This window comes from Zophobas morio, unplaced genomic scaffold, assembly GCF_036711695.1.
Source record: "Zophobas morio isolate AGI-343-1 ecotype UQ-CSIRO unplaced genomic scaffold, CSIRO_AGI_Zmor_V1 ptg000020l, whole genome shotgun sequence".
NCBI classification, from domain to species: Eukaryota; Metazoa; Arthropoda; class Insecta; order Coleoptera; family Tenebrionidae; genus Zophobas; species Zophobas morio.
This window is the reverse complement of record NW_026972125.1, coordinates 3,024,823-3,045,079: the sequence shown is the minus strand read 5'-3', so window position 1 is coordinate 3,045,079 and position 20,257 is coordinate 3,024,823. Positions and strand designations below refer to the sequence as shown.

The window sequence follows — 20,257 nt, the reverse complement described above, 5'->3', positions numbered from 1 at the left end:
TTCGTTTTGTTTTCCCCGTTATAATAAAAAAGTCTCGAACAATATTTGAGCCAAAGTTTGTTTGTTTAATTTCCAGTTATGTCTGCAGTTTATGTTAAACTTTCGACGAGTTTGTCGACAAATATTTGTGCAAAAAAAAGTCCAACAAAACAAAACTCGGTAATGATGAAAACTGGTGTATTTGTTGTTTTTGTACAAACAGTTTTTAAACTTTTTGTGTGGGTGGCAGAAGTTGTGTTGATTCTGATAGAGGGATGTTGGGTTGGAATTGATAGCTGCGGAAAAATAACGACAAACACAGCCCCGTAGCTAGAAAACTTATTCAGGGGGGGCAAGTTTGTCGACAGAGGGGGCTTCATGTAAATATTTATATTTTAATAATACACTCAGATAACTACTTTATTTTTTCTGAGTTTTTATATTTGAAAGAACATTAAAATAATTGGAAACGTCGATTTTTTACGCTAAATTTTCGTAAAAACCTGTCGAAGTCCAAAAAATTAGTACGGTACTTGGTTAAAATGCTGGTTAAAACAGAGAATGTAGATTCACAAACAGCTGTACTGCATCCAAAAATTTGTGTAGTGACCATATAGGTTACATCCAATTTGTTTGAGTTTATTTTTTTGCATGTTTAGTACATATTTTAAAAATCCGACTTCGAAACCAAATATTTCGAAAATTTTGGTACGGAACCATGAACTCGTCATGTTTTTTTAAACTCGTCGAGATGTGTATTTCAGAATTTTTTGTCAACTTTAACAAAAGCTCAATTTTTGGAAACCCATATAAAATTTTTGACTTTTCCCAAGCATTTTCGAAAATTACCAAAAGAATTCCTTTGTTCATCTCGATTTCTTCCAAAAATCGTTTTGGATTCAATTTTTTTGAAAATTCTTACATTTTTTCCAGAATCGACGGAAGAAAAATGGCAATTTTTGAGAACCTGTATCAAATTTTTGACTTTTTTCAAGCACATTCGAAATTACCAAAAGGGATTCCTTTATTGATTTCGATCTCCAGATGTTGTTTTTGGTTGTTTTTTCGAAAATTCGTACAATTTTTCCATAATCGCCAAAAGAAATATGGTAATTTTTGAGAAATTTTGAAAATTCCAGCTCGAAACCGAGTATTTCGAAAATTTTGATCCGAAACCTTGAACCTGTCATGTTTTTTTAAGCTCGTCGAAATCAATATTTCAGAATTTTTTGTCAACTTTTACGAAAGTTCAATATTTGAAAACCCATATAAAATTTTTGGCTTTTTCCAAGCATTTTCGAAAATTACCAAAAGAGATTCCTTTGTTCATCTCGATTTCCAGAAATCGTTTTGGATTCAATTTTTTTGAAAATTCTAACTTTTTTTCCAGAATCGACGGGAGAAATATGGCAATTTTTGAGAACCTGTGTCAAATTTTTGACTTTTTTTCAAGCACGTTCGAGATTACCAAAAGGGATTCCTTTATTGATTTCGATCTCCAGATGTTGTTTTTGGTTTTATTTGGTTGAAAAGTCGTAAAATTTTTCAGCAATCGCCAAACGAAATGTAATTTTTGAACTTTGAAACCGAATGTTTCGAAAATCTTGATCTGGGACCATCTAGACCTTGTGTTTTTTGATTGAGCTCGTCGAGATCAACATATCAGATTTTTTTGTGGATTTTTAGTCAACTTCAACAAAAGCTAAATTTTTGAAAATCTATAAAATGTTTATGACTTTTCCCAACCGTTTTCGAAAATTAGCAAAAGGGATCTCTTTATCGATTTCGATCTCCAAATGTTGTTTTTGGTTTTATTTTCTCGAAAATTTGTACAATTTTTCCAAAGCCGCCAAAAGAAATGTAATTTTTGAGAAATTTTGAAATGTCGACTTTGAAACCGAATTTTTCGAAAATCTTGGTCTGGGACCATCAAGACCTTATGTTTTTGGATTAAGCTCATCGAGATCTACATCTCGGAATTTTTTGTTGATTTTTTGTTAATTTCAACAAAAGCTCAATTTTTGAAAATCCATATACATTTTTTGACTTTTCCCAAGCATCTTCGAAAATTAGCAAAAGGGATCTCTTTATTGATTTCGATCTACAGATGTTATTTTTGGTTTTATTTTTTTGATATTTCGTCGAATTTTTCCACAATCGCATAAAGAAATAACTTTTTTTTAAGTCACTTTTGAGATTTTTTAGAAATTTTAGGTAGAACCCAATATTTCGTAAATTTTGCTCCGGGAGCATGAACATGTTTTTCGATTAAGCTCATCGAGATCTATATTTCAGAATTTTTTGTCAACTCTAACAAAAGCTCAATTTTTGAACACTAAATAAATTTTGACTTTTCTTAGCATTTCCAAAAATTACCAAAAGTCATTCTTTTATTTATTTCAATCTTCAGATGTTGTTTTTGATTTTATTTGATCGAAAATTTGTAAAATTTTTCTAAAATCGTCAAAAGAAATAGGAGTATAATTTTTGAGAAATTTTAAAAATTCAACTTGGAAACCGAATAGCAGCAAGACCTTATGTTTTTTGACTAAACTCGTCGAGATCTACATCTCAGAATTTTTTGTAGATTTTCAGCCAATTTCAACAAAAGCTCAATTTTTGAAAATCTATAAAAAAAAATTGACTTTTCCCACGCATTTTCGAAAACTAGCAGAAGGGATCTTTTTATTGATTTCGATCTCCAAATGTTTTTTTTTGGTTTTATTTTTTCGAAAATTCGAACAATTTTTCCAGAGCCGCCAAAAGAAATGTAATTTTTCAGAAATTTTGAAATGTCGACTTTGGAACCGAATTTTTGAAAAATCTTGGTCTGGGACCATCAAGACCTTATGTTTTTTGATTAAGCTCATCGAGATCTACATCTCAGAATTTTTTGTCTATTTTTTGTCCATTTCAATAAAAGCTCAATTTTTAGAAAATCCATATAATATTTTTGACTTTTCTCAAGTACCTACATAGTAGGCTATGGAATAAAATGTGACATGTTCATTTTTTTATACGGTCAACATCAACGGTAAGGTGATATTGCCAAATAATATACCCTGTACGAAAATAAAGGTGGGGCGGGTGGGGCCAGTTAATATGCTTCGGCAATCGGCATTATATTGAAATTTTATTACTAATTTGAAATTTATAATGTATAAGTCTTCCAGGGGGGGCAACCACAACTGCTAGGGGGGGCTCAGCCCCCTCTTGCCCCCCCGTAGCTACGGGGCTGGACAAACAAGTTTTCAAAAACATTTTAGGACCGAGGGGTTTGCGAAGACTAATTAGTCGGTTGCAGAAAATTATTCAATTTGTAATTTTTCGAGTTTTCAAGTTTAAATTTTTCAATGTTTTCTATTTTACAACTTTTGAAATGAAAAAAGAAGCAAACATTGTTCCAGAACCCCGCTAATTACACAAATCGAAAAAAAATCGCGTCGATTGCACGCAAACCAGCCCTCTCAATAATTCATTTCCGATCCAATTTAACTTGGTTTTGGCACGTTCCTGTCGCGTAAACACATCGGCACGTCGAACCGGTCGATTTCAGAAAATTTTCAGCCACATTTTACGCTGGTTGAGCTTCTCCGAGCAGCTCTTAAGCAAGGGCGGCGTTCTATTTTAATCCATGCTAAAATAAACCAGAAATTTATCAAGAATCTTTAATATCAACACACAAGTCCAAGATGGATCCCGGTGCAGATTGCTCGATTTCGTGCGCTCTTAACGAAACGAGATCGGCATAAGTCTTTTAACGCCGTGCATTATGTATGTACGCACGGGGGCGGCGGATTTAACTGCCACGGACAGGTGTGAGTGATGAGGGCAGGAATTTATTAAAACCGAAATGGCCATCGGCCAGTGCAATTAAAATGCGTGTTGGCGCTGTCGAAATCCGTTCATTAAAAAATGGCAGGGCAACGACGGGCCAAGGTTATAAATAGCAGAGGAGCGGAAGTTGCGACCGAGGATGAAAGATTGGCGAATTCGCACCATGCAGAATACGAAAATGCTGTAAGTACGATGTATCAATTTTCCGGCAAGCCCGGCCCTGCAGCGGTACTAAGTGCGCGATTTTCGTCCAGGATTTTAATTTAAACTCCCATGTTCATTCACATTACGCGAATTGGCACGGTTTTATTGGTCGTTAAGTGCGTTGCATTTCCGCGGCAAATGCAGCGGGAATTTACGCCATGAAATGACGGTGGCTTTTTTTAAATGGCACGTTGACATGGCTTTTGGAACGGAAACCAGGAGGTGAACAGTGCGAATTAGATTTAACATTGAATCTTCCTACTGCAACAGCATCAAGGTTGTAACCAAGGCTTTTGAATCACATACATCACGTTTGCATCACAATCATCCGCAATTATTTCGAGGTAGAAAACATACAAATAAAAACGGCGGCTAATAATAAAGTTTCCGTTTTAATTTTGGACGATTGACGTAAAGGATTGGACGGAAATATCTGCGGAGTCCTATTAAAAAAAGCCGCTTCGGATTTGTTTTTTTTATTAAAGGCGATTAACGGTGATAAATTTAGCCAGTCCGGCTCTGGAGGAGATGCGTTTATCCTTCGTGAAAATGCTTGTTTACGGAAAGTTGTTTGTCGTGAATATTTATTAATCGGTTGTACTTTGACCGGATCTCGCGATTTTGTGAGAAAGAGAGAAAAGCGGTGGAAAGTGCGTTTTCCGAGGCGCGAAACGGCCGAGGAAATGAGATTTTAATTTGGCGATACCGATGGAATTCGCGCCGGTTAATTTTGGAAATCGAAGAGGTTTTGGTGAGGCTGTGCTCGGTTTATTTTCTTATTTAAATCTGGACGAAAATAGCGTTTATGAATGATGCTGTGCGTGCACTGCTGCTGATTTATTTGATATTACGCGCTTTCGGGAGAAGGAAGGAGCGTTGCGACCACGAAATTGGGGTAACACATATTAAGTTTCATTGTAAGAAATGCGCACCTCAACTCAGTCATCGCACACACAATAAACCATTCCTTGACGATAAAAAACTACAATTTTATCAGTTGATGACTGGAGTTTTAAAAAATGGAAAAAATTAATCACCCGTAGTAACCTCAAGATATGATAGATGGTGGCAAAACCCAGAAATGATAAACAGATATTTTAGCAACAATTTTAAAATAGAAAAACACTAAAGTTTTTATGAATTTTACTAAAGATGTGCCTGAAAGGGATTGGTTTTTGTGAACTACGAGGGACAATAAAGTAACGTTTTTCCTATTATGTAAAAAGTTTTTTTATTTGAGGAAATCAAATTAGATTATTATTTTAATTAAAAATGAGAAAGTACAAGTTATTTTACGTGCCTTACACTGAGAGTACAGTCCAAAATTATTGAATAATAGATTGACTTTATGTTTTTTATTATAATATCTCCTGTTCTTTGAGACAAAAAATTGTTGAAAGAAAACTATGTATATAAAGGAAAAAAATACAATTAAGTCCCATTTTCTCTAGAAAATTCTATCCAGTTATAAACATATTTCATATGGCAATTTCTTGTTGAGAAATGAGGATTTTGCAACTAAACCTCGCCCTTCAGCTCACGATGAATAAAGCATTCATTACAATTGAAAAAGGGTGGGTGGGCGGGTTACATATTTTGTCCATTTTTTCTTAACATACGAAGTCTCCTTTTCCCAACAAGAAACTGACAATATGTTTACCTATCCTGTTGTTGAAAGAAAATTCTATATATTAAAAAAAAACACGAAGATTAAGCCCCACCCACCGGCTCCGATCTCAATTGTGATGAGTTTTTCATGCCTAATCAGACCGAAGCGCGGAGGTTCTTTGTAACATCAATATTTCTCTAAAAAATTCTAACCTTTTTTTTTATTTATCAATTTCAATCCTCGGATTTCTTAAAATTTGTACTTTCTATTTCTCGATTTTTCAATTTTTGGATTTTTCAAGTGTTAGATTTTTCAAATTTTCAGTTTTTTAAATTTTTGGTTTGTCGGTTTATCGATTTTTTTTAATAATCATAAATTTTTCTATTTTTAACTTCGATTTCTCGATCTTTTGATGTTTCGATTTGACCTTTAATCTTTAATCTTTTTTAAATTTTAGATTTTTGAATTTTTCAATTTTTCGGTATTTTAATTTTTCAGTTTTTTAATTTTAGATTTTTCGGTTTTTCAGTTATTCGATTTTCTATTTTTCAATTTTCCTGTCTTCTTGGATCTTAATTTTTGGATTTCCGATTTCTCGATTTTTCCTTTTTTTACATTTTTGAATTCTTGTTTTTTCGATATTTTAATTTTTCAGATTTTTAAATTTTTCGTTTTTCGGTTTATCGATTTTTTTTATAGTTTTTCAATTTTTAATTTCGATTGCTCGATCTTTTGATGTTTCGATTTTTCAATATTTCAGTTTTCAAATTTTTCGCCATTTTAGTTCTGGAATTTTTCAATTTCTATATTTTTTAGTTTTTCGATTCTTCAGTGTTTCCATTTTTTAATTTTTCAATTGCTTAAACTGTGGATTTTCGGTTTTGATTTCTCGGTTTTCGACTGTGGGAATTTTCAGTTTTTCGATTTATCGAGATTTCGATGTTTTGATTGTTCAGTTTCTTGGTTTTTCAATTTCTCGATCTTTTGATGTTTCGATTTTTCAATATTTCGATTCTTCCATTTTTCTACCATTTTTAAATTTTTCGATATTTCAGGTTTTTGATTGTTCAGTTTCTCGGTTTTTGAATTTTTGGTTTCAATAATTATAAATTTTTCAATTTTTAACTTCAATTTCTCAATCTTTTGATGTTTCGATTTGTCACTGTTTCGATTTTTTAATTTTTCGATTTTCTAATTTTTCGCCATTTTAGTTTTGGAATTTTTTAATTTCTAGATTTTTCAGTTTTGCGGTTCTTCAATTTTTGAATTTTTCAATTTTTCAATTTTGCGATATTTTAATTTTTCAATTTTTTAATTATAGATTTTTCGATTTCTCGATTTTTCGGGTTTTAAGTTCTTCGAAATTTCTGTTTTTCATTTTTTCGATTTTTAAATTTTGATTTTTCTGTTTTTCCTATGTATTTCCAATGCGTATTTTTCAATCATTCGATTTCTTAAATTTTGGATTTTCGAATCTTGGTTTTTCGACTTTTCGATTTTTCAATTTTTTTTATTGTTCAATTTTTCGATACACTAATTTTAGGTTTTTCGATTTTACGATTTTTTGATGTTTCGATTTCTTGTGATTTCGATTTTTTAATTTTTCGGTTTTTCTCAATTTTTGAATTTTTCCATTTTTCGATGTTTTAATTTTTCAGTTTTTTAAATTTATGGTTTTTCGGATTATTGATCTTTTGAAATGATTATAAATTTTTCAATTTTTAACGTCGATGAGTTTTTCGATGTTTCGATTTTTCAATTTTCCAATTTTTCGCCATTTTAGTTTTGGAATTTTTCAATTTCTAGATTTTTCAGTTTTTCGATTCTTCAATGTCCCAATTTTTCGATTCCTTAAATTGTAGATTTTCTATTTTGATTTCTGTTTTCAACTTTTTGATTTTTGGATTTTCAATTTTTGAATTTTTGAATTTTTCGATATTTTAATTTTTCAGTTTTTTTGATTTTAGATTTTTCGGTTTTTTAGTTTTTCGATATTTCTATTTTTCAATTTTCCTGTTTTCATTCCTTGGATTTCTTAAATTTTGGATTTTCGATTTCTCGATTTTTCCTTATTTTGAATTTTTCAATTTCTAGTACATATTTAGTGTTCCGAATCTTCAGTGTCCCCATGTTTCAATTGTTCCATTCCTTAAATTGTGGATTTTCGATTTTGATTTCTCGGTTTTCGACTTTTCGAATTTTTGATTTTTGAATTTTTCAGTTCTTCGTTATTTCCATTTTTCAATTTTCATGTCATCAATCCTTGGATTTCTTAAATTCTGGATTTTTCTCCATTTTTAGATTTTGCCACTTTTTTTTAATTTTTGGTTTTTCACTTTATCGATTCACGATGAATAAAGTATTCTTCACAATTGAGAATGGGTGGGTGGGCGGGGTTTATATTTTGTCCATTTTTTCTTAACATACGAAGTCTTCTTTTCCCAACAAGAAATTGACAATATGTTTAACTATCCTGTTGTTGAAAGAAAATTCTATATATTAAAAAAAAACACGAAGATTAAGCCCCACCCACTCGCTCCGATCTCAGTTGTGATGAGTATTTTTATTTATCAATTTTCCTTTTTTCAATCCTCGGATTTCTTAAATTTTGTACTTTCGATTTCTCGATTTTTCAATTTTTCGATTTTTCAAGTTTTGAATTTTTCGATTTTTCAGTTTTTTAAATTTTTGGTTTTTCGGTTTATCGATTTTTTTAATAATCATAAATTTTTCTATTTTTAACTTCGATTTCTTGATCTTTTGATGTTTCGATTTGATTTGTAATCTTTGATCTGTTTTAAATTTTAGATTTTTGAATTTTTCAATTTTCGGTATTTTAATTTTTCAGTTTTTCAATTTTAGATTTTTCGGTTTTTCAGTTACTCGATTTTCTATTTTTCAATTTTCCTGTTTTCTTGCATTTCTTAATTTTTGGATTTCCGATTACTCCTTTTTTAAAATTTTTGAATTTTTCTTTTCTCGATATTTTAATTTTTCAGATTTTCAAATTTTTCGTTTTTCGGTTTATCGATTTTTTTAATAGTTTTTCAATTTTTAATTTAGATTTCTCGATCTTTTGATGTTTCGATTTGTCATTGATTCAGTTTTTGAATTTTTTGATGTTCCGATTTTTCGATGTTTCAATTTTACAGTTTTCAAATTTTTCGACATTTTAGTTTTGGAATTTTTCAATTTCTATATTTTTTAGTTTTTCGATTCTTCAGTGTTCCCATTTTTTAATTTTTCAATTGCTTAAATTGTGGATTTTCGGTTTTGATTTCTCGGTTTCCGACTTTGGGAATTTTCAATTTTTCGATTTATCGAGATTTCGATGTTTTGGTTGTTCAGTTTCTTAGTTTTCAATTTCTCGATCTTTTGATGTTTCGATTTTTCAATACATATTTCGATTCTTAAGTTTTTCTATTTTTCGATTTTTTAAACTTTCGACTGTCCGATTCTTCCATTTTTCTACCATTTTTAAATTTTCGGTTTTTGAATTTTTGGTTTCAGTAATTATAAATTTTTCAATTTTTAACTTCGATTTCTCGATCTTCTGATATTTCGATTTGTCACTGTTTCAGTTTTTGAATTATTTGTGTTCCGATTTTTCGATTCCTCGGCTTTTCAAAATGTTTCGATTTTTTAATTTTTCGATTTTCTAATTTTTCGCCATTATAGTTTTGGAATTTTTTTAATTTCTAGATTTTTCAGTTTTACCGTTCTTCAATTTTTCGATTTTTGAATTTTTCAATTTTGCGATATTTTAATTTTTCAATTTTTCAATTTTAGATTTTTCGATTTCTCGATTTTTCGGGTTGTCAGTTCTTCGAAATTTGTTTTGCATTTTTTCGATTTTTAAATTTTGATTTTTCTGTTTTTCCTATGTATTTCCTATGCGTATTTTTCAATCATTCGATTTCTTAAATTTTGGATTTTCGATATCTTGGTTTTTCGACTTTTCGATTTTTCAATTTTTTTAGATTTTTCATTTTTTCGATACATATTTTAATTTTTCAGTTTTTTAAATTTTAGGTTTTTCGATTTTACGATTTTTTGATGTTTCGATTTCTTATGATCTCGATTTTTTTAGTTTTTAGATTTTTCTCAATTTTAGAATTTTTCCATTTTCGATGTTTTAATTTTTCAGTTTTTTAAATTTTAGGTTTTTCGATTTTACGATTTTTTGATGTTTCTGGTGATCTCGATTTTTTAATTTTTGGATTTTTCTCAATTTTTGAATTTTTCCATTTTTCGATGTTTTAATTTTTCAGTTTTTTAAATTCTTGGATTTCTCGGTTTTTCGATGTTTCGATTTTTAAATTTTCCAATTTTTCGCCATTTTAGTTTTGGAATGTTTTAGTTTCTAGAGTTTTCAGTTTTTCGATTCTTCAATGTCCCCATTTTTCGATTTTGATTTCTTTGTTTTTAACTTTTTGATTTTTAGATTTTAGATTTTTGAATTTTTCAATTTTCCCATATTTTAATTTTTCAGTTTTTATGATTTTACATTTTTTCGGTTTTTTAGTTCTTCGATATTTCTATTTTTCAGTTTTCATGTTTTCATTCCTTGGATTTCTTAAATTTTGGATTTTCGATTTCTCGATTTTTCCTTATTTTTAATTTTTGAATTTTTCAATTTCTAGTACATGTTCAGTGTTCCGAATCTTAGTATCCCCATGTTTCAATTTTTCGATTCCTTAAATTGTGGATTTTCGATTTTGATTTCTCGGTTTTCGACTTTTCGAATATTTGATTTTTGAATTTTTCAATTTTTCGATGTTTTATTATTTTTTTAATTTTAAATTATTCGGTTTTTCAGTTCTTCGTTATTTCCATGTTTTAATTTTCTTGTCATCAATCCTTGGATTTCTTAAATTTTGGATTTTTCTCGATTTTTCGATTTTGCCATTTTTTTTTAATTTTTGGTTTTTCACTTCATCGATTCACGATGGATAAAGTATTTCTCAAAATTGAGAAGGGGTGGGTGGGCGGGGCTTATATTTTATCCATTTTTTCTTAATATACGAAGTCTCCTTTTTCCAACAAGAAACCGACAATATGTTTAACTATCCTGTTGTTGAAAGAAAATTCTATATATTAAAAAACAAAAATACGAAGTTGGGATGAATTTTTCATTCTTTGTTAGACAGAGGGGCGGAGCGTACATGGATAATACTAGTCACAGCACAAAAGAAAAGTTGTCTCAGCGCATTACCAATGTAAGAAAAAAAAGAAAAGTGTTAAGTTCGGCATGTCGCCGGTTCGCCGAGTAAGCTGCTGAGTCACTGAGCCACTGAGTGACGAGCTCATATATCTCGTGGTAGTAATATGTATAACGTTATTATACCGTGCAATTGTTTTTGCGAAAATTTGCACGTTAAGCGAAAAAACTGAAAGCGGATTCATATACTACAAGTATAGGAATATATTTTTGTATAACATTCAACTCATTTTAAAATACGGTTCATTGCAATGACGTCATCAAATTGTTGGTGGGGATGATTAGCCAAATTGTGGCTTGCATTTAACCATCTACATTACATTTCTAACAGATAGACAGACAGACGCAAACGGGACACTACTTTTTTCGTACTGAAGGGGTCATGAAACGTCGAGAAAACATAAAAGTGGCAATTCGTCCGATGGACTCAATTACAATACTAAAAAAAAGTAAAAATTAATTACCCTTGAACTTCGTAACCTCAAGATAAGACAGATGGTGGCAAAACCCGAAACAGATATTTTATCAACAATATAGAAACTGATTCTCTAATTTCAAAACAGTAAAACACTCCAGTGTATGTAGATTTTATCATGTGAGTGCCATAAAGGTATTGGTTTTTGTAAACTAGGGGAGAATAAAAAACGTTTTTCCTAACAAAAGTTTTTTTTTTTATTTGAGGAAATAACATTAGGTTATCTTACGTGTTGTTATTTGGGTTTTACCATCATCTTGGCCACTTTAATATTATAGGCTCCACGAAGTGTATTCCAAAACATCACAGTATACGCATCTGCACTACTTTTCTCCTTGATGTATTTCCCAGTTAAGTGACTTCCAACACAATTATTGTACCACCAACCAGCACCTAAAAGCAGTACCACATACAATGAAAGCAATTAATTTTACTGCAGCTTCAACTACTTCTATAAACGGCACAATTTCCATCTCTCCACAGATCATTATCCCTGTCAGTCGTGGTAAATTTCATCCCGCCATGGTAACTCAACGATTCTCCAGCAGTACCACTATAGTTTCCCAATATTCTCATTATATAACCCTCGCCTTCATTACCAACGCTGAAAGCGTCATAACGAGCATAAACTTTCTTCGAATCCCAGTCCTCCAACTCTATCAACAGCTCATTAACTTCGTAACCTACCAATTTTCCAAAATCAACACCCTCAGTCGAAAAGCTTAGAAGTACCGACCTGTCAGAAAATGTAAATAGTCTAACCCTAACCAAAACTCGTCGTTGAGGTTGCCAAACCCAGTCTTGTAGTCATTCCAGCGTCGGAAAAAGTCTTGGTTGCCGTTAAATCTGTTCATGAAGTAGGTCCATCCACCGCCGTGGCTGTCCATGTTGCAGAGAACCAGAAATGGTTTTGGGGCAAACTCTGGCTGGACGGTGTAGACGCCAGAAATGGTATTACCATTGGTTTGAATTTCTTTACAGTTTTTCGGGAAACGCGATTTGACACTTGCATGATTTTGGTTTTCCGAAACTTTTTGTATAGTTTGAATGTTATGTTCAATTTGTTCGATTTTTGAAGCAAGTTGGTCTAACTCGTTAGAACCATCCGATTTACTAGTTGTAGATACAACAGTGAACTGCAAATCAGGCGAATAAATTAACTATTAATAAATCACTGTTAACTTTGAAATGTTTATTGATGTAGATACTCACTGCAGTGCTTGGATGCACTAGAATCGTGGCTGAAAAGGCAAATACTGCGATTATTGAACACCACATCGCAACGGATTTACCGCAACTGTGGCATCAACATTAATCTTGAGCATTATAATTAGATTCATATAATAAACAATTAAAAATTATCAACGATGAGGGAATTCTAAAACGTTGAGGAGAAAAATATTGGCGCTGATAATAAACATATATCGACAGAGATTGATGTGGAAAATGAGAATAAATAAAAAAGTTGATAACTTAGAAAAAGAATAAAAAAATACATTGATATCAAAAGTTGTATGCAATATGACTGCTAAAACTGATTTGGAAAGTCTTCAATATGATTAAGAGTATTTCACCAAGTTGTACCAACGTATTACAATAATAATAACAATATTAATAAAAAATTGGTCCAAAGTTATTTTGATAGAATTTCTCTCACGCTTTAGTACAAGTCCACTTTTTCGAAAATCATTTGATTTAGCAAATTTAATTTTTTTATGATAACCCTTATAAGTCACAATAAAGATATGTATGTAATATTAAAGTAAGCGTCAAAAAATGTGCTAAGCGTTTGTTTCAAGTGAGCTTTTCCAATACAAAATTTGGTGATAACGTTATCAACATTTTTGCAACGACTGTATATCAGTTTGCACAGAAGCAGTGTAGTACTGATAACAGCAGTACTGTATTGCCAAATTTTCGGGAAAATGGATTAAGTGGTTGTTAACATAATCGATAGAATAAATTGCGTCACTCATTCTTTTTTTTAATGTTCCTGTGTAATTCTAAAAACTATGCATCCATTGGTAAACCACAAGTACTACCTGAAGTGTAGCCAAATAAATCCCACTTCTCTGAAAAAATATCTTTTTTTGCGATTTTTGTTTTCTGATAATAATCTTTATAAAATAAAAACCAGTGGCGTAAATAACGTTCCCGCAGCTTATTTGATTTGAATTTTTTTCTTCAATTTTTCATTTTTGTTGTTCCTTCATTTTTTCGAGTTTTGAGGTTTAAATTTTTAATTTTTCCATTTGCAGTTTTTCGTTTCAATGTTTCGATTTTATCATTTCTTGTTTTTCAATTTAACTTTTTTCAATTTTTGGTTCCGTCAGTTTTTAATTTGAAATTTATCAATTTTTCTTCTGTTCCTGTTCTTTGAGGCAAAAAATTGTTGAAAGAAAACTATGTATATAAAGGAAAAAAAAAAATTAAGCCCTATTTTCTCTAGAAAATTCTATTCTTTTAAAAACATATTTCATATGGCAATTTCTTGTAGAGAAATGAGGATTTTGCAACTAAACTTCGCCCTTCAGCTCAAGATGAATAAAGCATTCTTCACAATTGAGAAAGGGTGGGTGGGCGGGGTATATATTTTGTCCATTTTTTCTTAACATACGAAGTCTCCTTTTCCCAACAAGAAACTGGCAATATGTTTAACTATCCTGTTGAAAGAAAATTCTATATATTAAAGAAAAACACGAAGATTAAGCCCCACCCACCCACCCCGAGTTTTTCATGCCTAATCAGACCGAAGGGCGGAGTTTATTTGTAACATCAATATTTCTCTAAACAATTCTACCCTTTATTTTTATTTATCAATTTTCCTTTTTTCAATCCTCGGATTTCTTAAATTTTGTACTTTCGATTTCTCGATTTTTCAGTTTTTCGATTTTTCAAGTGTTGGATTTTGCAATTTTTCAATTTTTTAAATTTTTGGTTTTTCGGTTTATCGATTTTTTTTATATAATTTTTCTATTTTTAACTTCGATTTCTCGATCTTTTGATGTTTAGATTTTTTCAATTTTTCGCCATTTTGGTTTTGGAATTTTTTAACTTCTAGATTTTTCAGTTTTTCGATTCCTTAAATTGTGGACTTTCAATTTTGATTTCTCGGTTTTCGACTTTGGGAATTTTAAGTTTTTTGATTTATCGAGATTTCGATGTTTTGATTGTTCGGTTTCTTGGTTTTTCAATTTCTCGATCTTTTGATGTTTCGATTTTTCAATATTTCGATTCTTAAGTTTTTCTATTTTTCGATTTGTTAAACTTTCGACTGTTCGATTCTTCCATTTTCCTACCATTTTAAAATTTTTCGATATTTCAGGTTTTTGATTGTTCAATTTCTCGGTTTTTGAATTTTTGGTTTCAATAATTATAATTTTTTCAATGTTTAACTTCAGTTTTTGAATTATTTGTGTTCCGATTTTTCGATTTCTCGGTTTTTCAATGTTTCGATTTTTTAATTTTTCGATTTTCTAATTTTTCGGCATTTTAGTTTTGGAATTTTTTAATTTCTAGATTTTTCAGTTTTGCGGTTCTTCAATTTTTCGATTTTTGAATTTTTCAAATTTGCGATTTTTAATTTTTCAATTTTTCAATTTTAGATTTTTCGATTTCTCGATTTTTCGGGTTTTCAGTTCTTCGAAATTTCTGTTTTTCATTTTTTCGATTTTTAAATTTTGATTTTTCTGTTTTTCCTATGTATTTCCAATGCGTATTTTTCAATCATTCGATTTCTTAAATTTCGGATTTTCGATATCTTGATTTTTCAAGTTTTTGATTTTTCAATTTTTCGATAGATATTTTAATTTTTCAGTTTTTAAATTTAAAATTTTTCGATTTCTTGTGATCTCGATTTTTTAATTTTTCGATTTTTCTCAATTTTTCAATTTTTCCATTTTTCGATGTTTTAATTTTTCAGTTTTTTAAATTTATGGTTTTTCAGTTTATTGATCTCTTTAAACAATTATAAATTTTTCAATTTTTAATTAACGTCGATGAGTCTTTCGATGTTCCAATTCTTCGATTTCTCGGTTTTTCGATGTTTCGATTTTTCAATTTTCCAATTTTTCGCCATTTTAGTTTTGGAATTTTTCAGTTTCTAGATTTTTCAGTTTTTCGATTCTTCAATGTCCCCATTTTACGATTTTGATTTCTCTGTTTTTGACTTTTTGATTTTTAGATTTTAGATTTTTGAATTTTTCAATTTTTCCATATTTTAATTTTTCAGTTTTTTTGATTTTAGATTTTTCGGTTTTTTAGTTCTTCGATATTTCTATTTTTCAATTTTCCTGTTTCCATTCCTTGGATTTCTTCAATTTTGGATTTTCGATTTCTCGATTTTTTCCTCATTTTTAATTTATGAATTTTTCAATTTCTGGTAGGTACATATTCAGTGTTCCGAATCTTCAGTGTCCCCATGTTTCAATTTTTCGATTGCTGAAATTGTGGATTTTCGATTTTATTTTCTCGGTTTTCGAATATTTGATTTTTCAATTTTTCGATGTTTTAATTTTTCTTTTTTTTTAATTTCAGATTATTCGGTTTTTCAGTGCTTCGTTATTTCCATTTTTCAATTTTCTCGATTTTTCGATTTTAACACTTTTTTTTAATTTTTGGTTTTTCACTTCATCGATTCACGATGGATAAAGTATTCCTCAAAATTGACAAGGGGTGGATGGGTGGGGCTTATATTTTATCCATTTTTTCTTAATATACGAAGTCTCCTTTTCCCAACAAGAAACCGACAATATCCTATTGTTGAAAGAAAATTCTACATATTAAAAAAAAACACGAAGATTAAGCCCCACCCACCCGCCCCGATCTCAATTGTGATGAATTTTTCATTCGTTGTTAGACCGAGGGGCGGAGCGTACAAAGATAATACTAATCACAGCACAAAAGAAAAGTTGTCACAGCGCATTTCCAGTGCAAGAAAAAAAAAGAAAGTGTCAAGTTCGGCATCGAACCCACGACACAATGTCGATGGGTCGCCGAGTAAGCTGCTGAGTCACTGAGCCACTGAGCTCGTCATATATGTCGTGGTAGTAATATAACGTTATTATACTGTGCAATTGTTTTTGCGAAAATTTGCACGTTAAGCGAAAAAACTGAAAGCGGATTCATATACTACAAGTATAGGAATATATTTTTGTATAACATTCAACTCATTTTAAAATACGGTTTATTGCAATGACGTCATCAAATTGTTGGTGGGGATGATTAGCCAAATTGTGGCTTGCATTTAACCATCTACATTACATTTCTAACAGATAGACAGACAGACGCAAACGGGACACTACTTTTTTCGTACTGAAGGGGTCATGAAACGTCGAGAAAACATAAAAGTGGCAATTCGTCCGATGGACTCAATTACAATACTAAAAAAAAGTAAAAATTAATTATCCTTGAACTTCGTAACCTCAAGATAAGACAGATGATGGCAAAACCCGAAACAGATATTTTATCAACAATATAGAAACTGATTCTCTAATTTCAAAACAGTAAAACACTCCAGTGTATGTAGATTTTATCATGTGAGTGCCATAAAGGTATTGGTTTTTGTAAACTAGGGGAGAATAAAAAACGTTTTTCCTAACAAAAGTTTTTTTTTTATTTGAGGAAATAACATTAGGTTATGTTACGTGTTGTTATTTGGGTTTTACCATCATCTTGGCCACTTTAAGATTATAGGGTCCACGGAATGTATTCCAAAACATCACAGTATACGAATCTGCAGTACTTTTCTCCTTGATGTATTTACCAGTTAAGTGACTTCCAACACAATTATTGTACCACCAACCAGCACCTAAAAGCAGTACCACATACAATGAAATTAATTAATTTTAGTGAAGCTTCAACTACTTCTATAAACGGCACAATTTCCATCTCTCCACTGATCATTATCCTTGTCTGTCGTGGTAAATTTCATACCGCCGTGGCCGCTAAAGGAGTCTCCAGCAGTACCACTGTACTTTCCCAGTATTCTCATTAAATAACCCTCGCCTTCGCTACCAACGCTGAAAGCGTCATAACGAGCATAAACTTTCTTCGAATCCCAGTCCTCCAACTCTATCAACAACTCATTAACTTCGTAACCTATCAATTTTCCAAAATCAGCACCCTCAGTCGAAAAGCTTACAAGTACCGACCTGTCAGAAAATGTAAATAGTCCAACCCTAACCAAAACTCGTCGTTGAGGTTGCCAAATCCAGTCTTATAGTCATTCCAGCGTCGGAAAAAGTCTTGGTTGCCGTTAAATCTGTTCATGAAGTAGGTCCATCCACCACCGTGGCTGTCCATGTTGCAGAGAACCAGAAATGGTTTTGGGGCAAACTCTGGCTGGACGGTGTAGACACCAGAAATGGTATTACCATTGGTTTGAATTTCTTTACAGTTTTTCGGGAGACGCGATTTGACACTTGCATGATTTTGGTTTCCCGAGACTTTTTGTAAAGTTTGAATGTTATGTTCAATTTGTTCGATTTTTGAAGCAAGTTGGTCTAACTCGTTAGAACCATCGGGTTTACTAGTTGTAGATACAACACTGAACTGCAGAACAGGTGAATAAATTATTATTAAATCACTTAAACTTTGAAATGTTTATTGATGTGGATACTCACTGCAGTGCTTGGATGCACTAGAAACGTGGTTGAAAGGGCAAATGCTGCAATAATTAAACACCACATTGCGAATGATTAACACCAACTGTGACATCGACACTTAATCTGGACGTTTATAATTAGATGCACCAAATAAACATAAAACAATAATTATCAACGATAATAATTAAAACGCTAATTAGCAAAATATTGACGTTGATAACAAACATTTCGACAGACAGAAGATTTACTAAAATGGAAAGAGTGTGATTCAGTGTTGCTGGATAAAAAATTCGTTCTTATTTTTTTTTTACATTGACAACAGTCTCAGGGCATTTTTGGAATCCAGGCATAATCACGACTGTAACCTACAACCTGACCGTCTGGGAACCGAATAAATGCAGACCTGACTAATCTCATCTCGGCAAATATACACAATATAAAAGCTTCATTTTTCGTTTATCTTACGGACGGAATGTTCTATCTAGTGAAAACTCCAACACTCGCTGTAAATAGCCGCAGCAACTTCCAGACTCTGATCCCTGCCAATCAACACGCGAATCGGTCGGATAGTGTTGTTAGAATTTTTTGATCGTATGATAGTTTACGTAGGATCCAATCGAAATTGAAACTTGGCACGTGTTTCGACGTACAAAACAGCCGGGATTAATTGGTTCCAACTGTTCAGTTCGAACCTCGATGGAAGTACAGGTTGACTGACAGGCCGTAGTCCGGATGGGATTCCGCTGTTCCGATTTAGAATGATTAATTGTTTGGGGGATTTTAAAAGAAATTGCTTTGTATACTGCTGGCGAGTTCGTGAAATTGAAATTACGGCGGGTACTGAATGTGATAGAGGGCTATTACGGCGTAAAGGGGAGGGAATTAAAAACGAAAGTTGTGAATTAATGGAGATCCTGTAAGTCGGGTGTAGTTTTAAATGGTTTCGTTTTTTATTTCCTTTACAATGACTTAAATGTGTTTGCTTTTCTTTGTTTATACACAAGTGTTATTTATTTGAAAACTTAAATCACTACTTGGATGAAATGTTGATTTCTGGTTGTGTATGATAAATCTCGCAAAAATCTCTAAAATATTTAGGACGAGTTATGTTTATTTAAAACAACGATTCGCAGTGATTCAGTGGTGCCGTATTAATTTTTTCTGATTTTCCTGATCCAGACAGTTTCCGTCTGTCTGTCTGTCTGTCCGCCGTTTGTGTCGATTTATAATATCCGAAATTACTGGAGCAATTGTTGTGGTTAAAAAATTCAGTAAATGTTATTTAAATTTTATAAAATAACATAACTCTTCCATTCATGGTTTACGAATTCGTGTTGAGTTTTTACTACCCGACGACGAACACTCCACCAATTTCTCTTTCAGCCTTCTCCAACCCTCCAGGACCAGGACCAACAACCACCAACTAAGGACAAGGACCAAGATGAAGACCCGAAGACACCAAGTAGCCATAATAGAATGCAATGTATATTTATTTAAACAAAAATTTATTATATTATATTATAATTAAGTCCACCGCTGAAAAGGCCCTAAGCGCCCCCATTGTAACTGTAGCTTGAATAAATGTATTTTGATTGATTCATTGATTGAGATTTTACCCTAAACATCCAAATTTTTTGGAAAAAAATCAAAATTGTATAACAAAATTTCACAACTAAACTTTGACATTGCAAAATAGAATGCTCTGAAATCTTGGAAACATTTTAAGGTTATCGGAAGTGTGGTAAATCGTTAATCAAAATTCAACCGTTCACTCCATTTTAGGAATTGATACAATTTTGTCGAATTAACGTTAAAAAGTAACATTGACATGAATTTGTGGTTTATGAATCCATGTTGAATTTTTATGTTCGGCTTTTTGATATTTCAGTTTTAGGATTCTTCAATTTTTAGATTTTCCAATTTTTCAATTTCTCCATTTTATATTCTTCGATTATGTACTTCATTTTTAGGCACTTAAAGTGTCGTTTCTTCAAATTCTCGATTTTCTTAAATAATTCTCGATTTCTTCATTTTTTTTTTTTTTTTGTTCTTAGTTTTCCGATATTTCCGTTTTACGATTATTTATTTTTTCAATTTTTAGCGATTCTAGATTTTCGAGTTTTCAGTTAATCGATTTTTCGAATTTTTGATTTCCCAATTTTTTGACGTTTTGATTATTCGATTTTCCCATTTCTGGATTTCTCGACTTTTCGATGTTTCGATTGCTCGACGTCGTTTTTGCTTTTGAATTTTCAGTTTTTCGATTTTTCGATCTTTCAATTTTTCGATTCTTCAATTTTTCTAGGATTTTTCAGTTTTTCGATATT

The 20,257-nt window shown here is 31.4% G+C and overlaps 2 protein-coding genes and 1 long non-coding RNA gene across 4 annotated transcripts; 1 reads left to right on the top strand and 2 right to left on the bottom strand.

Annotated features, from left to right (window-relative positions):
* Positions 1-72: 72 nt before the first annotated feature.
* Positions 73-19,530, top strand: LOC135131402 (uncharacterized). 2 transcript variants are annotated; one of them, XR_010280914.1, is made up of 2 exons: positions 73-159; positions 19,314-19,530. It is a non-coding gene; the product is annotated as an uncharacterized LOC135131402 (long non-coding RNA). The 2 variants fall into 2 exon arrangements; XR_010280913.1 differs by lacking the exon at positions 73-159 and adding an exon at positions 3,411-3,999.
* LOC135131400 (angiopoietin-related protein 1-like) lies at positions 11,498-12,648 on the bottom strand. Its single transcript, XM_064059146.1, has 4 exons — positions 12,538-12,648; positions 12,062-12,461; positions 11,775-12,008; positions 11,498-11,718 (listed from the first exon to the last, which is right to left on the bottom strand). Exons 1-4 carry the CDS (start codon positions 12,601-12,603, stop codon positions 11,561-11,563), a joined length of 858 nt encoding a protein of 285 aa, XP_063915216.1. The 5' UTR covers positions 12,604-12,648; the 3' UTR covers positions 11,498-11,560.
* LOC135131401 (angiopoietin-related protein 1-like) lies at positions 16,915-18,057 on the bottom strand. The gene is made up of 4 exons (XM_064059147.1): positions 17,949-18,057; positions 17,478-17,877; positions 17,191-17,424; positions 16,915-17,134 (listed from the first exon to the last, which is right to left on the bottom strand). Exons 1-4 carry the CDS (start codon positions 18,012-18,014, stop codon positions 16,977-16,979), a joined length of 858 nt encoding a protein of 285 aa, XP_063915217.1. The 5' UTR covers positions 18,015-18,057; the 3' UTR covers positions 16,915-16,976.
* Positions 19,531-20,257: the final 727 nt, after the last annotated feature.

Bases quoted from the DNA above. Each gene is read 5' to 3' on its own strand.
- LOC135131400 (XM_064059146.1), bottom strand. From the start codon at position 12,603: ATGTGGTGTTCAATAATCGCAGTATTTGCCTTTTCAGCCACGATTCTA. The intron at 12,009-12,061 runs GTCGGTACTTCT...GAAAATTGGTAG, and splicing joins CTATTTACATTTTCTGACAG to GTTACGAAGTTAATGAGCTG. The intron at 11,719-11,774 runs GTAGTTGAAGCT...TACTGCTTTTAG, and splicing joins AAATTGTGCCGTTTATAGAA to GTGCTGGTTGGTGGTACAAT.
- LOC135131401 (XM_064059147.1), bottom strand. From the start codon at position 18,014: ATGTGGTGTTTAATTATTGCAGCATTTGCCCTTTCAACCACGTTTCTA. The intron at 17,878-17,948 runs GTGAGTATCCAC...CCTGTTCTGCAG, and splicing joins TAGTGCATCCAAGCACTGCA to TTCAGTGTTGTATCTACAAC. The intron at 17,425-17,477 runs GTCGGTACTTGT...GAAAATTGATAG, and splicing joins CTATTTACATTTTCTGACAG to GTTACGAAGTTAATGAGTTG.